At 36.0% G+C, this 17692-nt stretch overlaps 1 protein-coding gene across 2 annotated transcripts; it reads right to left on the bottom strand.

Annotated features, from left to right (window-relative positions):
* Positions 1-4535: 4535 nt before the first annotated feature.
* LOC138820837 (UDP-glucuronosyltransferase 2B17-like) lies at positions 4536-17147 on the bottom strand. Of its 2 annotated transcripts, none has more exons than XM_070012734.1 (6): positions 16397-17147; positions 14580-14728; positions 12765-12896; positions 10852-10939; positions 9854-10073; positions 4536-6440 (listed from the first exon to the last, which is right to left on the bottom strand). In XM_070012734.1, the coding sequence occupies exons 1-6, from the start codon at positions 17118-17120 to the stop codon at positions 6161-6163; spliced, it is 1593 nt and encodes a 530-aa protein (XP_069868835.1). In that variant the 5' UTR covers positions 17121-17147; the 3' UTR covers positions 4536-6160. The 2 variants fall into 2 exon arrangements, with proteins under 2 accessions (XP_069868835.1, XP_069868836.1); XM_070012735.1 differs by having other exon boundaries at positions 17001-17058.
* Positions 17148-17692: the final 545 nt, after the last annotated feature.

Here is a 17692-nt window from a genome sequence, read left to right as displayed (position 1 = left end):
CATTAAATAGAACAGAAATTACAGCTTACATTATGTCTTACTGTTTAACAACAATATAAACAATTGCAGAAGTGTTTTCTTTCCTTTGAAAGAAACCACACCCCCCCTCCAAAAAAAAAAAAAAACCCAGAAAGCTGGGAGGTTGGTTCAGTGGAGGAATGCTTTCCTCATATGCATGAGGCCCTGGGTTTGATTTCTCAGTTCCACATATGCAAAAAAAAAGGGAAGTGGTTGTGTGGCTCAAATGGTAGAGCACTAGCCTTGAGCTGAAGAGCTGAGGGACAGTGCACAGGCCCAGAGTTCAAGCCCCATGACCGACAAAAAAAAACCCAAAACCAAGAAACTGAAATGATTGATGTATTCATCCTTTTCACCATATTTAGATTTCAACTAACTTTACTTCATATAGTATTTGCCAAATATTTATTTTATAAACATTTATTTTATAAACAGTAGCTAGGGAGAGCTTAGGCTGAAAGAAACTTCTAACTGAACAGGATTAATTAGTGTCATTTATAGAGGGAGGGTTCATACACCCCTAATTCATTGCTGTCCTCATCTTTTTTGAAATCAACTGTTGTCATCATTAGTGACTCCTTTCAGTCCACATTTGTCCTGTTTAAGAATGCTCATGGGTCTAATAATTATTTTCCATTGAAATTGTTGGTGAAAATAGCTACTTATTATGGCTGGAAAGGAAAGTGAATCCCTGAAATCTCAGCATTCCAAGTGCTAAAAGATGATGACTGTGAGTTCAAGCTCTACAGCATGACAATGTTGCAAAACACACACACACACACACACACACAAACACTATTGTGACTTAGGACACACATGCTAGGTTATTGATGAATTCTTCCAATATTAACCAACTCTAAACGGATGATAATTTAAATGTTTGGACTCTGATAAGAAATTATCCTTAAAGACTACTAAAACATAAGCATAGTAACAAAAGTGCTGGATAGTTACCAATGAGAAAAATTCCCTAGGTGTAATATCTAGAAACACACACACACACACACACACACACACACACACACACACACACACACACACACACACACACACACACACACATTCACCCGAGATCATACTCACACAGGTTTGTCAATGACTGCTTCCAGTGCTCTGAGCAAGTCTTTACTTGATATTGCTCTTATATCCAGTTGATCAGCTGCTCCTTTGGCCACCATGTGAGCAATGTTATCTCATTGTTCCTCAAACAAAGGATTGCCCACCATGGGAATCCCATGATGGATCGCTTGATAGCTGCTGTTAGCTCCACCATGAGTGATGAAAGCTTTTGTTTTGGGATGGCCTAGGATTCGGAGAATTTCAAAACAATTGCTCATTAAAAGTCTTAGACATGAAATGAGAAATGTATAACGTGAGCACGTGAAAGGAACAGTCTTTTCCAAATAACAATTATTGAACCAATGAAGTTACATTTACATTGCCTTCATGTCTCACCCATAAGGACCACCTAATCCACTTGAGAGGTAAGTGACAAATCTTATGATCGGTGCCTTAGGTTTTGTGTGACATGAGCTGTGAAAAGCAATATACCATTTCCTGTTGAACAGATAGGATACACATCATGGATCATAGAGAACAAATTCTGAAGCAAGAAAATGATCATGTCCCATGATAACAATGGGATGTACAAGATATTATGTTGAGAAACGAACTTTACAATTTAGGCTGGGACCGGTTGTGGGGAGAGGTTGGGGGGGAGTGTAGTTGTGGAGGTGGGAGAGAAGGGATGGTAGGGGAAAAACAAAGGATGATGTAATAACTGTTTTTTTTATTGTAAAAATACCATACAGAGGAATTACAATTACATGGGCAAGATAATGAGTACATTTCTTATTAAGCATTATTGTCTCTTGCTTTGTTTCCCCTTCTCATTCTTCCCATCTCCCACCCCTACTACTGTCCTCCCGACCCACCACCCCCACCAGAGTTCAGCATCCCAAGTAGATAGCTTCCTGGGAAGAAATTCCCTATCATCAAGACAGAAGCATAATGGCTGAATAAAGGTGTTTTACTCCACAACAAAGGAATAAAGCTCAGACAAATCAAAGTGATTTTCTTGGAGTTTGAAGCAAAGTGACAGTGTTTAGGGAGGACATGAAGAAGCCACTACACTGGAGAACTCAGGATTGAACTATGGCTTTATAAAATCACGGGGTAAGAACACAGATTCTTCACTTTCCCATCTTGTAACATTGAACATGAGCCAAAAGTCCCTTCCTCTAGTGGAGGAGGGTAAACAGGAAACCCAACAATTGACACTCAGAATGTTGCTCCTGCTATTTGCTGCTGAGGAAGCCTGCTGTCCTCAAAATCCATGAGCCTAATTTGGGACACTAAGTTAGCAGACAAATGCATTGCCATGGAGAAAACGTCTACCCCTCCTTGGGCCCTTGCCCCTCACCACCTCCCAAAGCTCTTGTTGCAGAGTGCCACCTTCAGAATACCCACAATGGGCCAGAAAAGCTGCTAGGCAGCTGTCCCAAGAGCTCAAGTGGTCCTGCACATTTCCTGGGTATCCTCAACCTGAGCAGTGCCAACTGCAGAGGCCTCTAGAAAACAACTGAAATCCTGCTGACCCTAACACTGCTAACCAGAAATCCGCTCAGCTTCTCTGATCACTTTAGCAACAGGCCAGGCAATCGCCTTCAATGCCCAGACAACTTCCACTTGCCACTGGAAACTTGCCAAGAAGCCAATGCTGAGCTGGGTCTCAAACACTGGCCCTTTGAAGAAGGCAGGTGACTCTGCCCCTCTCTTCAGTCCACCCACCACAGCAAACCTCTGAGCCTGAGTGAGGGAGCCTGTTGAAGTTCTCATGAAGCAACCAAGTGGCTTCGCAAATCCTGATATGACCCAGAAAGAGACATTCTCACAATGCACAGCTTAATTGATAAGGCCTAGGACGCAAATATTGGCCCCTCTCACTCATTTTCATCCCCAGGAAGAATCTGGATAGCTCAATAAGTGCAGTTTAGATGCTTGAAGCAACTATGCTGTCCCTCGGGCACAGTCAGGTGGTCTTCTTTGTTTTCTGTGATTGAGGCATTGCTCCAAAGCAATGCAAAGATATTCCAGGGTACTCCATATTATTTCTTGATCTACTGTTCTACAGAAAACATCATTTTCAAGCAAGCTATATTTGAATAATTTGCTTTGTAAATATTACTTCAACTGAATTATATCTCTTTTTAAAAAGAATCTCTTTATTTTGGTTTTTGTATCAGACACTAATGACATGTTCTTGAGCTTCCTCCTTTGGCTGGCCTGTGCTTGACTACATTGCTGAGATTTGATTGCTTATTGTCTTTTTTGTAAATAAAAACTGGCAGGTTCCACAATGGAATCCTAGACTCTGTCACCATGAGGACCTACCACTCCCAGGACACTCCCATAAACAGACAAGTGCTCACCAGCCTCAGTGTGCTTTACAGCCTACAGCTGCTGCTGACTAGCTCTGCCTAAGAGAAATATACCTCTGCTGCAATGTTATGTCCTATCCCTATAGAATAAGCCAATGACACACCCATAACTCACCGCCATAGCCTACAGCTGATGATCTGTGTTGACCCTACACAAACACCCAACACCCAATACCAACACCAACACTGTCATCAAAGCTGATACATCTGATGTGGCCAATTCCCTAAGATATAATAAATGAAGTATTTTACTATGGAAATGATCCTATATAATGGCTGCACAACTGACCTTCCACATGCAGAAATGCAAATGTAGGGACATAAGATACAGGTAAAAAAGAGAAAATTCTATGATCATTCAAAGGGAACAAAATATGCTCTTGGAAAAAAATTTAAAGAAATCTTAATGAAATTAAAGACTGGCTAAAAACTATTGGGAATAATAAATGTAAAGAAACTCAGTGAGATATAGATGTTTAGAAGGCTTAAACGAACTTTAGTAGGTTTGAACAAAATTTATGCTAGCCAAGGCACATGAGAATACAGTCATATAAAAGAAAAGACCACAAAATGATTATAAATACAAAACAAGCTGTATTATAACAACATAACATTTCAATATACTAAGGACATGCTTTTGTGTATGATACTCAGCAGTAACATTACATCAGAGAAGACAGAGGTTGATATATTCAAATTCCTGAAAAACTCATTAAACCTGAGAACTTTGTTTCTTTCTCTGTCTCTGTATATATATATATATATATATATATATATATATATATATATATATATATATCCATATATGTATATACATATTCCCTTATACATTAAGGAGAATAAAGTATTGTTAAACTAGCAAAAATGATATGAACTAACTACTAATATACAAATCCTGGAAATAATGCGTAAAGAATCTTACCTTGAAAGAAAAGTATGATAGCGGCCATCATATTGACATAGACAGAGAAGAAGAATGAAGTAAATATACAAAAGAAAAAAAGAATCATAACATGATCATTACAAAAACTATGCAATCCCAAGAATGGAAAGTAAGAGAAGCAGAAACACCTTGGATGTAATATGGGAACCTTCTTACTGAAAAAGATACAGACTGCTTAGATTAAAAACAAATATAATATAATACACAATGTCAGCTGTAAGAACCTATATGGATTGAAAGTAAAGAAATAATGAAAGTTGTACACAGAAATGAATAACAGAAGAAAATAAGAGTATTTACACTAATGAAGACAAAATAGACACTAGGTAAAAACCCATGAAACACTACAATGAGGTCATTCCATAATGATAAATGGATCAGTACAAACAAAAGAGAAATGCTAATTCTCAATATATAGCCCCAATCCAACCACTCTATGAATAAAACATTATTAACCTAATATCACTATACTGATACTAAATAAAGCTTAGAAGACTAAACATCCGAATTTATTAACGGACAGATAATGCAGCCAATAAATCAACAAAGAAACATGAGAATTAAATTATACAACAGAGGAAGCAGAACTAGCAAAAGATAACACATTCATTTAAAGGTGCCAGCATGAACATTCCTTCCATTAGCATAAGAAAACTTCTTTAGGATAAGCTAACTGGCAGATACAAAATAGATGTAAAAAATTCATCCTAAGATATATTTTCTTAAAAACAGAATAAAATTAAAAATTTAAAAACAAAGAAAAATTTAAAGTACCCATAACAGAGAAATGAAAAAAAATTTCTTGAGCAAAGGATGTCACAATTAAGGAACCCAAAGTGAAATTAACATTTTCTTGATTCAGAGGCAGTGGAATGGAGCAAACACAGACATAACAGGGAACTTCAAATGAAGGAAGAACAAGAAGAGGGAGTTTAAAAAATACACTACAAATGCCAATCAGGAAACTAGAAAAGAATGCACCAAGCAAACCTCAAATGAATAGAAGGAAGAAAGAGCAATGGCCAGAAACAAAATAAGATACAAACTGAAAAAGAAAGGGTTTATAAAGAAGTTAGCTGATTTAAAAAAAAAATTCTTCAGAAACCATTATCTAGACTGATAAGGAAACAAGAGGGGAGACCCAAATGAAGAAATCAAGATGAAAGGGGAAATATTCCAACACATGAGGCATGGTCATGGCTTGAAAAGACACAGTGTTAATTCTTGAGAACTTTGGCATAATTCAGCAGTGGATTTAGCTGGTCCTAGTCTTCTCTTTGTTTTGGAATCTCTACCATGTTATTGGTCTGTCCATTTTTCCCACATACTTACAAACTAATTTAGTAGATTATCTGTCCAGAAATAGATCTAGTTGTTTTACATTTTCTTATTGATTGCTGAGAAGTTGTTTCTGGTAATCCCTCTAGCTGCATTTGTTTTTTTTCCTTTTCTGAAAATGCACATAAAACTTTGGATTGTATGCTTCTGTCAAACTAACAGACTCAAATTTCCATGGGTCTCGGTTGATTCAGTTATATTATCTACATAAATCAGTGACATGGAACTTTTTGAGGAACTCTGACATTAGAATTGTACATTGCTTCATTTTTAATCAAGAGTAAGATCAGTTTGAAAATACTAAAGGCATAAATTTAGGTACAATGTGGTAGAGAATCCCTCTGAGCTTGATTGTGATAAAAATCACTAGGAAGTTCTTCCTTAGCAGGCTTTTAATCCATTTCCTGAGGTATTGAAAGCTCTACTCCCTTTTTTTCTTCTTGTCCATCTTAAAAACCTTTTGGTAAACAAGCAAGCAACATTTTAAGACAAGGAAGGTAACAGTGGCCACACAGGCCAGTAGGAATCCGATGACATCCAGAGAGTGGTACTGGTACCAGGTGAGGTTGTGGGAAAGTGGCTTCAGATGCTTGGCTCCTTTGTGGCGCATGACAAATTCAATCCAGAAGACAGCTCGATCCAGTGGCTTCATAGGCTGATCATGGTGAATGGTTGACAACCACATAGCATTCCTTTTGTAGCTAAAGGTAAATCAAATTGATGTAAGTATACCAAATGAACTAGAAAATACAGATATTAAAATTTTCTGCAGATGAGTCTAAAAAAATTTTGAGAGAAAATAGAATTCTTTTCTTCTGCTGTATTTTTAGATCTGTTAGTGTAAAAGGCAAGAGCTTCTTAATGACCCTGGATTTAACCATTTAGAAAAATCTTGTTAAAGTCGTGGAGGGGGGGGGTGGTGCAGATAGGAGTGGGAGGTGGGTTGGATGGGAAGGGATAGAAATATGAAACAAAGGAGGAGGCAACATTGCTTGATAAGAAAAGTACTCATTATCTTGCCCATGTAATTGTAACTCCTCTGTATGGTATTTTCACAATAAAAAAAAGAAAAATCTTGTTAACACAAGAATTTCTGAAGACAAATGTAGAATGATCAAAGAAATCCACAGCAATATAAAAGCTTAATTATTAATGCATCTGTTGTTCACAGTTTAGAATTGTGCCATAATTTAGAGACTGATAGATAATTTAATCAAGATGGCTCTCTTTATCATTTATTGGTGCTTAATTATTATTTAACTACAAAATTCCCTGCCTCCTTTGTTTTGTTCTCGTCTTAGGGCTTCACAGTCTCCTTGAGCTTTCTTTGCTCAGGGGAAGAACTCTACCACTTGAGCCACAGATCCAGTTCTGGCTCTTTGAATGTTAAGTTGAGATCAGAGTCTGAGGGACTTTTCTGCCTGGCTTGATGTCAAACCACAATTCTCAGATTTCAGACTCTGGAATCACAGCTAGAATCACAGGCATCATCCATTGGCTATCAACTTGCCTTCCCTTTATTTCTTGACCCTTTCACTTACTTGTTCCACTATTACTCTATGACTTGTCTTTTCCTTTTATGAAGTTCTTTTGAAAGGTCTCAGCTGTTATTTGTTTGTTTTTATACAGCGAAAACATAGGAAATAGAAATATAGAGATAATTGAGTTCTTGAATTATGAGAAATAAATGTACTCATACTTAGGATTATTTTAATTATTCATCTTTTCAGATAGACAATAAAATACATTTGCTAACATTGCTGTTATTTTTCTTGTTAGTACTATGATGTTAGACCCAATAAGAGAGTGCTCTAGTCACTTTGAGGCCATATAAGTACATGGGATTTCTGTTGAAACTGTTCTTTCTAGTATGTAAGGTGAAAATGGGCATGCCTAGAGAATGATTATTAAGGGTAATTCCAAGTTGTTATAGAAGGTGAGTATTGTAATGGCAAGTATCGCTATTATTTTAAACGAACTCGCTGATATGGGTGAACTTCAGCCAGGACTAGTGGTGATCCTTTTTGTAATACAGCAGGCAAAAAAGAAAAGGAACTGCATCAAAAAACGAATGAAATGTGTGCTTATGCTAAGTTTTAGCATGTACTATCTAGTTAAGAAATCTCCTTTATAGCTCAGTATCAACATTGTATCTGTTCATAATTTAATAAGAACAATATATGAGAACTATACTTGTATAGCAAATAAAAATACAAAAAAACTGCCTTTCAAAACAAAGGAAGATAAAATATGGCTCACAAACTATATGTTATGGTGCTCAATATCTGTAGGAAAATGGAAAGTCAGAGCTAGGTGCTGATGGCTCCTGCCTGTAAACTTGTCTACCCCAGGAGGCAAGGTCCTGACAGTCACAGCTCAAAACTGGAAACAGTAGAAAAGTCTGTAGACTTTACCTTCAAATAACCAGCAAAGAATAAAGTCAGAGCTATACCTTAAGTCTTTGAATGCCCCCCCTTTTTTTGTTTTGGTCAGCCATGGGCCTGAACTCTGGGTCTGGACGCTATCCCTCAGCTCTTCAGCTCAAGGCTAGTGCTCTACCACTTGAGCCAAAGAGCCACTCCGGGCTGTTTTACTTGTGTGGTGCTGAGGAATTGAACCCAGGTCCTCATTCATGCAAGGCAAGCGCTGTGCCACTGAACCACCTTCTCAGCCCTAGAATGCCCTTTAGAAAGCTAAACATTTGAGTATTAACGTCTGAGTTCAAACCCACTACCGCCCAAATATGATCAAAGTAACACAGCCTTTACAATGTGTCTGCTATACTATTATATCCAATAAAAGTAAAATACACTACATTAGTTTTACAATTATGGTGAAAGGGAAGAATTACATACAGAGTATTACTGAGTATAAGAGGAAATTAATAGTATAAATGAATTTTACCTATTTATTAAAATAATTTGAATAATAAGTTATTATTACTTCAGATATTTTAGTTATCATGCAGTTACATTTCACTTGTACTTCTGAAGGTAATTTCTTTTTTATTTTATGACTGTTCTGAATAAGATAATCATAGTCCCTTGATATCTAAGAATATGCATACATTTCAAAAACTGTTCTCTTTTCTTACCAGGATGAATCAGGTAATTTTAAAAGGTGTAGTTAGTTATTTATGATAGAATCTAAGCATTAACATAGATATTTGAGGAAGCATTTATACTAGGAATGTGAAATTTGATTATTGTCTTGCTCTTTAACAATACAAACCATTTAGAATGTTTTGAAGAAACAACAAACTCTAGAAACTGAAATGACAGATATTTTCATGTGGTTCACAAGAGTAAAATTTCAACCACCGAAACTTCATGCTCTATTTTTCAAACACACTGAATTTTTATTTTATAAAGAGTAACTAGTGCGATCTTAGGTGGAAAGAAAGTTATAACTGAATGGGTTAGTTAGTGTTATTTGTGGAGAAAGAGTTCATGTGCCTCTAATTCATTGCTTTCCTAAGCTTCCTTGCATTCTTCTATTGTCATTCTTAGTGATTCCTTTCAGTCCACATTGCCTATTTTCCAATTTTGTACTATTCTCAAGGTTTTGATAATTCCTTTTTACTGAAATCACCTGGGGAACAAAACAAATTATGGTTGGAAATGAAACTGGGTCTGTGGAATGTCAGCATTCCAAATGCTGACAGATGATGATCATGAGTTTCAGGCAATCCTGGCCTATATAGAATAACAATGTTGTAACACAGACACTGACACAGACATAGACACATACAGACACACACAGGCACAGAGACACACAAATACACACACACACACACACACACACACACACACACACACACACACCCCATGCATATAAACATACAAAAATATTATTGTGACTTGTGAAACACATGATGGGTTATTGATGAATCTTCCAGAATAAATCAAGTCTTAACTGAGGGTACCTTTCATGGTGAGGCTTGTGTGAGAAATTATCTATAATCACAATTTGGTCAAACAAGAATCAGACTAATGAATAGAGTAGAGTGGTCATTAATCATGAGCAAGTTCCTGGGTGTAATGCCCAGATGAACAAAGAGACTGACAGACTTACATACAAATGCACACATACACATCATCAAGGTTATACTCACACAGGGTTGTTAATGACTGCTTCCAGTGCTCTCAGCAAGTCTTTGCTTGATATTGCTCTTATATCCAGTTGAATAGCTGCTCCTTTGGCCACCATGTGAGCAATGTTATCACGTTGTTCCCCAAACAAAGGAATGCCCACCATGGGAATCCCATGATGGATTGCCTCATAGATGCCATTAGATCCACCATGAGTGATGAAAGCTTTTGTTTTGGGATGGCCTAGGATTAGGGACATTTCAATACAATTGTTCATTAAAAGTCTTAGACATGAAATGACAAATTTATAACGTGAACAATGAAAAGAACAGTGTTGTCTAAATAATAATTCTTGAACCAATGAGTTACATTTAATTTGCCTTGATGTCACTCTACAAGTAGCTTCTAATTAACTGGAGATGTAAGTAAAATTCCTATGGTTTGTGCCCTAAGTTTTGTATGTCTTGAGAATTGAAAATGAATATAACATTTCCTGTGCAACAGATAGGAAAACAACATAATGGATCATAGCAAATTCCAAAACAAGAAAATGGTCATGTTAGATTATGCTCCCATAAACTTAAAACTAGTACATTAATGAAGGAGGGATGCTTGAAATAGAGTATATTACCATTTCATATGAAGCAATTTTTCCCACATAGAAGGCAGACTCCTTCAAAATAAAAGAAAGTAGCAAGTTTCAGTGGCATTGCAAATACTTGCTCTACTTTAGGAGGATGGATAATGTAAGGATGAATTAAAGGACAGAGAGATAACCTCAGGTAATTATAGAAAATTCTCTATCAAAGGTAAATATATTTGTAGAAAGATAAAGTGATTATAAAAATATGATCTAGTATGATGAAATTCCAACTATTTATACTTCTTTTCCTTAGGAAAAAATGTGTGGTTTCACTTTTGAGTTTTATTAATACATCTTCACCAATTTTTTCCTGTTGTGTTGTTATCAACTACTTCTACAGTTACTCCTGCTTTCAATATGTGTTTTTCAGAGTCTTACCAAGGAGGTCATTCTGGGGGAGCCACTTGTACAGCCGAGTATTTGGTCCTAAGGTGTCTGGTTTCTTTCCATTAAATCTCCAAAGAATCTGGTGGGTTGAGATAAAATATTTTTAAATTTCAAAATGTTACTTTTTAAAATATAGAGATCACACAGTTAAATGACTTACATAGAATGAATAAATAGAACAGGTAGGGTTCATTAATGAGGTCTATTATAAGACTAAGAGAAAAAGAATATCGACATTTCCTGCACTTATTTTCACACTCAATAAGATGGAATGTCATCATAATTTTCATAATATTTAGACAAATGATGTAATAAATGACAAATGAATGCATTCCAAATTTTTTTACGTAGTCACAGTGATAGATCTGGTGCATAACAGCACTTAAAATTCTTATGATTTACATCTTACCACATAAATATTTACTAAATGCTAGTTTTAGCTATTAACTATTATAAAATGATATTAGGGTAATATTCGTTCATTCTATGAGATTTCATTTTAGTTTCACATTTTCATTTGTTCCTTTCCTGCCTATTTATAACAACTATTTTACCTTCACAGTTCTCCCTGGAGAGAAATTATGTGAAGAAAATATTGTCCTGTTTGACCAGAAATGTAATCAAATTTCACAATAATGAGTATGGTATTAAGTCAGATTATATTACAGAATGTTCGACATTATGGAGTTAGTACACAATATTAACATACTATTCATACTATGAAGGTCCTCACATAACTGTAGCTAGTATCCTGGCCATTTAGCCCCCTTAAATGTTGTTTGGGCACATTGATCTGGACAGACAGACAAATGGTCCTCAGAACCAATTATGTGGCTGCTGACTGGGCCTTTCCATGGCACCCAGATTAACAACTCACACCATTGTACTGCATGTTAAGGCTGCATTTGCCGCCTCATGACCAGCACATGAACACATGTTATTTTCATCCAATCTTTTCTAAAGACAAATTCTTCTTATCTATGTAACCAATTCGTTATGATTAATCAATTAATTCTTTTTTAGTAATTACATTAAACTAGTTTTATAACACAAATTATTAGTTGTGATATCTCAGAAAAGTTGCAAGCTGAAATTTGATCACAAATTGATGATACTGACATCCAAACTTACAATCATTATTGTGGTAAAAATCTTTAAATGTAGAAAATGGAGCTAGCCTGTAATTTATAAGTCATATGCCTGCTGAAAGGAATCCAAATTTTACTGATGGTACATTTATTTTTCAGTAGAATATGTCCCTTTTCACATGAACTCTACAGATCTTGTTTCATATATGAACAAGGCCCAGTCCTGTAGGGCAGGATGTCTGTATTTACTTTCTCTGAATTAATCAGGCTGAATACATACCTGGCAGGAGGAGTGAACTTTCTTTTTCCTTTCTCCGAAGAAACCCCTCAAGTGCACATTAAATGGGTCAATTACAAAATTGGAGGAAATATTACATGTGAACCCTAAACTATGTAGAACATTTCAAACCTTTTTTCTACATGCTAATTGTTATTGTATGATGTCACTTATCAAGTGTAATTTAATTTCTTTATGAAACTTGCTTAGTTTATTGAGAGGCTTTAACATTCGTGCTATGACTAGATGAAAATTTCAGGATGTCTGTGAAGTCATGCTGCAATACTATGATAAAGACAAAGTTTCACTCTCTGACTGTTGTGTTTATTCTGATGACGGAATTCATGTTGTACTTACTGTAAATTTAAAACAATCCACATTGAATGCTATCTGAGCATATGTGATGCATTGCTTTGTCTTTAAACTGGCTTTAGAGCTGTAGTAACTGTGTATCTTTCACCAGGAAACTAATACAATCAGAAACCTGCAGGGTTGAATGCCGATTCAGTGAGGACCACTGTTGAGGTACACTATCTCACCTTTTGTGGAACTTGCGCCAGTGCTGATGCAATCTCATTGGCTGTCTCCTCTGTCATGTTATCAACCATTGACCCCAGGGAAAACACCACCACACCACTGTCCTCAGAGCTCTGCACAAAGTCTTCCATTTCCTGTGAAGAAAAACTTTGCCTCAACACACACACACACACACACACACACACACACACACACACACACAAAAGTAGTAGTGAAGCAAACATTTAAAATATTGCTCAATTCAACTAGCCAAGCTTGTATGGCTCTTGCCTGTAATCCTAGCTAGTCAGGAGGTTGAGATCTGAGGATCATCGTTCAAAATCTGCCTAGGAAGAAGTGTCTGTGAGACTCTCAGCTTCAATTAACCAAGAAAAGGCTGGAAGCAGAGCTGTGACTCAAGTGCTAGAGTGCTAGACTTGAGCAATGAAGCTCAGGTACAATGTCCAAGTTCAGTTCAAACCCTACTTATGACAGGCAAAATGATTAATAGAAAACTAGGAGGGAAAAATCAAATACTATCAGACAATAGCCAAAGATGATACATAAAAAACAATAAGATACATAAAACACAAAATTTTCCATTAGCCAATAGTAAGGGCACAGGTAGTATTAAATCAGATATTGGCACCAGTGTGCAATAAAATTTCCAAACATTTCCATCTTGAGTCTAAATTATTCTCTAGCATTTTTACCCTTATATTAAGTGAAGTAAACCAGGCCCAAAGAATCATAGGTCCCATGGTTTCCCTGATTTGCAATAACTAGTATACATCTTAGACAAGCAGTAATGGTCAGATAAGTTGATGTTAGGCAAAATGAACCCCAACATAAGAATTCAAATGTTTTTTTTCTTGCTATTATTAATAACATATTTATAAGATGATTTCTTTGTTGCTTTGTATGTCCCTCCCCCACAGTGTAACCCCTATTTTCACTGTATTGGATGTTGGTATAATTTGTGGAGTGGAAGAGAAAAAACAAATTGTTTAAATAGGGATACAGGTGGACCCATTACAACAATGAGATATACAAGACTTTATGTGGAAAAATGAACTTTACAACTTTGTAGGCAGTGGGTGGGAGGTGGGGAAAACCATGAGGGGGTGGGGGATGGGAGGACAGGGATGGTAAGGAGAAAGAAAGGAGGAGGCAATAATGCTTGATAGAAATGCACTCATTACCTTGGTCATGTAATTGTAGCTCCTCTGTACGATATTTTTACAATAAAATTTTATTAATATTAAAAAAGAAAAAGATTAGTTCTTGCAAATTGTTCTTACTAGTCTAATTTCTTTTTTATATATCTTTTTCAATTCTCATATCTCAACTGATATCTGAGCATTGTTCATCTAATATTTCACGATTAGTGATGGAGAAACTTTCTTTGATTCCTATCAGATGTTACTTTAATATTGTAATTTTTCCTTTCCAACATGCTTCCAATTATTACTAATTGATTCTAAAGTCTCCTTTTAAATTGACTAAGGGTTGTAGTAGAAATAGATGCACTGTTTCCTTGCATGTCTAATACTTATTTCTTTATATGCTAATCACTTGACAGTTTTATGAGTGAATCAAGGATTCCTTCTAGGTGCTGACTCATAAAATCTTTATTAAGCTGACTTTGTTCTGAATGACTCTAAGTTTTCTGAGATCCAGAAACTTGTGATGGTTCAAAAATTAGTTTCTATTGGTAGAAAGCTTTACCCCACTTCCTGTATTTCTTTCAGTGTAAACAAAGACTTGTATTGAGTGGTCCAGAACCATATTTATTGAAAAGGAAATGAAATAACACAGACAAAAGGTTATCAATTTACCTTAGGCAAGGGTTTGGCAGGTTTGCAGTGGAGTCCTCCAACAAAATCAACATTTGGTAAAGTTGGGCGAGGGAATTCCAAGTCCCAGTAAGATCGAATAAGCCAGATTTCTGCTTTACTCATGGTCTCCATTAAGGTAGTGGGTCGTCCTGAGTGGAGAGGAAAAAGTAACTAGTAGGTAAGGACATGAAAGAGTTGTTTAAAATAAAATATTTATATTTCTCTAAAAACTCTTGGTATAATTTGTACTTAATGATATAGAATGTGTTTGTTGATAAAATGTACTACACAGGAAATATGGTTTAAGTGTGGATTTGTGAGAAAAGAATTCTGGTAAGACACTATATCTATGGAACCTCAATTTATTAGCAGTCATCAATAATCATTAAAATAAGCAATTATAGAATTAACTATGCATTTCTTTTCTCATTATCCATTAGAGAAAATTTCAAACTCCAGACTCAATAATTCTATCATCGTCACAGAAATTATTTTCTCTGCAGTACTTAAACTAGTTTTCTATGTTGTAATAACTGTTCCTTGATGCTTGATTTCCCATATGAGTAAATTTTTATGACTGTGACTGAATTTCTTCTTTCTAGTTGATTCACATTAGGAGCCTAAAATATTTATTTTTATGTGGAAACACTGGAAAATATCACCTGGAAGTATTTCATAAATATTGAGACTAGATAATTGAATTTACCTTATTGATGGCTAATATTTTAGTAAATGTAGAAACATAATAAGAATGACAGAGATTAATCACAAGTATATCACCACTTTACTAGAATGTATGTCTATAAAATAGGTTATAAGAAACAACAAAGGAATGTGGATGCACTTAGTTATAGTTATTGAGTCTGTGCTGAAACATTGTATTGGTCAAGAATAAGGAAGCCATTTAGTAAATCCATAAAACTGGTTGCCGGGGGCTGGGAAGGTGGCTCAGTGGTAGAGCACTTGCCTTGCATGCTTGAGGCCCTGGGTTCAATTCCAGAGCCCCACATAAGCAAAAATAAAAAAGCCGGAAGTGGCTCTGTGGTTCAAGTTGTAGAGTGCTAGCCTTGAGCTGAAGAGCTGAGGGACAGCGCCCAGGCCCAGAATTCAGGCCCCAAGACCGGACCAAAACAAACAAACAAAAAAGACATTAAAAAAAAACAAAAAAACAAAAAAACTGGTCGCCGGTGGCTCACACTTCTAACCCTAGCTACCCAGGATTCTGAGATCTGGAAGAGTGAAGTCTGAAGCTAACTTGGGCAGAAATATTCTCAAGACTACCCCTCCAATGAAGTAGCAAAATGCTGGGCTGGGGCATGGTTCAAGTGGTAAGGTACCAGTCCAAATAAGTAAGCCAAATAAGATTGAGTTCTCTGAGTCCAAACCTCGGTATAAGCAAAAAGAAAATAAAGGAGAATACAAATAAATATTTTGATTTAAATAAGGAAATTGATCAAGGGAAACAATTTCTTGTTTCCTGTGAAAAAATGTATCTCCTCAGTATACATATTTTCGTTCCTCAGTCTCTTAGGTAACTGGTGATTTTGATAACAAAGAAAAAAATGAACATTTTTTACTGAGGATAATCTCTTACAGTGTCCTGTATAGATAGGTAATTATCCATTGTCTTATCTCTGATCATATAATCTGGTAGACAAATTTATATCTCATTTAACTGTTTCATCTACAACAGAAATTTCTCTTGTTTCACATGCATCTCATTTCATCTACAACAGAAATTTCTCTTGTTTCACATGCTTCTCAGAGTACCTCTTTCAACTTTTACAAAAGTTACTATCTTACCCTATTAAACTTACCTAAAACTTCACTATAAAAGCTACTCCATTTCTTTGACTCATATGTCTCGAACCAAAAGTCAAAATAAAGCATGCATATCATGTTTTCTACCCTCTCCATGAATGTCATCTGACCACTTAATCCTGACAGAATGACAGGCACATAAGAGGGAGGGAATAGAAGCCCTCCACTATACTTTTCTCTTGTGTAGCCAGGATAGAAGCGGAGAGTGTACATGAAAGGAATCTCCAATAGCTCAGCCAGAAGCTCCCCACAAGGACCGATGCCATCTGCAATCACAACATCAAATCTTGCTTTTCGTAGCCTTGCTATAAGTTCCTTGTTCAGAGCTGCTTCTTTACAAATATTTAGCCAAACATCAGAAGATATCCTAAATAGATTCTCCAGTAATGGTGAATATGCCAAACATGTTGTTCTTGGTAGTTCATATATCCACAAAGAGATTAACATTGTGGTAACTGCGGGGAATTCATAGGTTTTGTAAGCCGAAGGGAAAGTTTCAAATTTAATGCTGGATGCTTCATTGCTATCAACAAAAATAGCAGATGATGGTCTCACAACTGTGACTTGATGACCCTTCAGGATGAGTTCGTCCAGTATTACCTTCATATTCATCCAGTGGCTATATTCCATAGGCCACACCAGTACTTTCCCACAGCTTCCAGAGTTAAAGTAATAACTCAGCTGTAATAGTAGTAGAACTGAAATCCATTTCCAAGTCATGCTGACTAACAGCACAGCGACCTTCAAACTATGTTCACCTCTGACAAGTTCTTGTTCTTACATTCAAGTAAAAAATTGATCATGAAGTTAAAATATAACTTGGGTTGATCAAAGCAAATATGTAAAATGACCAATTGAGGCATGTGGACTGAATGGCAGATTTATAAAAGAAATTTAATTTCCTGATGATTTGACCGGTAAATGCAGCATCCCTTTTGTAATTAAATACTTACAGGCAGCTAGGAGTCTATGACCTGTTTGTGTAAGTCACTTGTTTTATGTAAGCCATTTTATAATTATGCAAAAAAATTTTGGCAGCTGAGTGGTGACTTGGTTTTCCATCCTCTTTGACACAGAAGAAACGTAGTAATTTCATAATTGCTCAACATTTTTCAGATATCATGATTCAAGAGTTTTTTATAGTAACTGTTTTGAAATATAATTCACATTCATCCAATTCAGTTTAAAGTTTGGCATCAATGCTTTCTAGTATATTTTAGAGGCCTGTAATCACCTCCACTATCAGTTTTCAAGTACTCTAATCAACAGTAAAGTATTCTAATAAAGAGTCA

Source organism: Dipodomys merriami, unplaced genomic scaffold (assembly GCF_024711535.1).
Source record: "Dipodomys merriami isolate MVZ:Mamm:240054 unplaced genomic scaffold, mDipMer1.0.p SCAF_9, whole genome shotgun sequence".
Taxonomy (NCBI): Eukaryota; Metazoa; Chordata; class Mammalia; order Rodentia; family Heteromyidae; genus Dipodomys; species Dipodomys merriami.
This window is presented reverse-complemented; position numbering and strand designations above follow the sequence as displayed.

Bases quoted from the DNA above. Each gene is read 5' to 3' on its own strand.
- LOC138820837 (XM_070012734.1), bottom strand. From the start codon at position 17,120: ATGACTTGGAAATGGATTTCAGTTCTACTACTATTACAGCTGAGTTAT. The intron at 12,897-14,579 runs GTAAATTGATAA...TTTTCTTCACAG, and splicing joins CTGCCAAACCCTTGCCTAAG to GAAATGGAAGACTTTGTGCA. The intron at 10,074-10,851 runs GTAAGACTCTGA...CCCTAATCCTAG, and splicing joins CCCCCAGAATGACCTCCTTG to GCCATCCCAAAACAAAAGCT.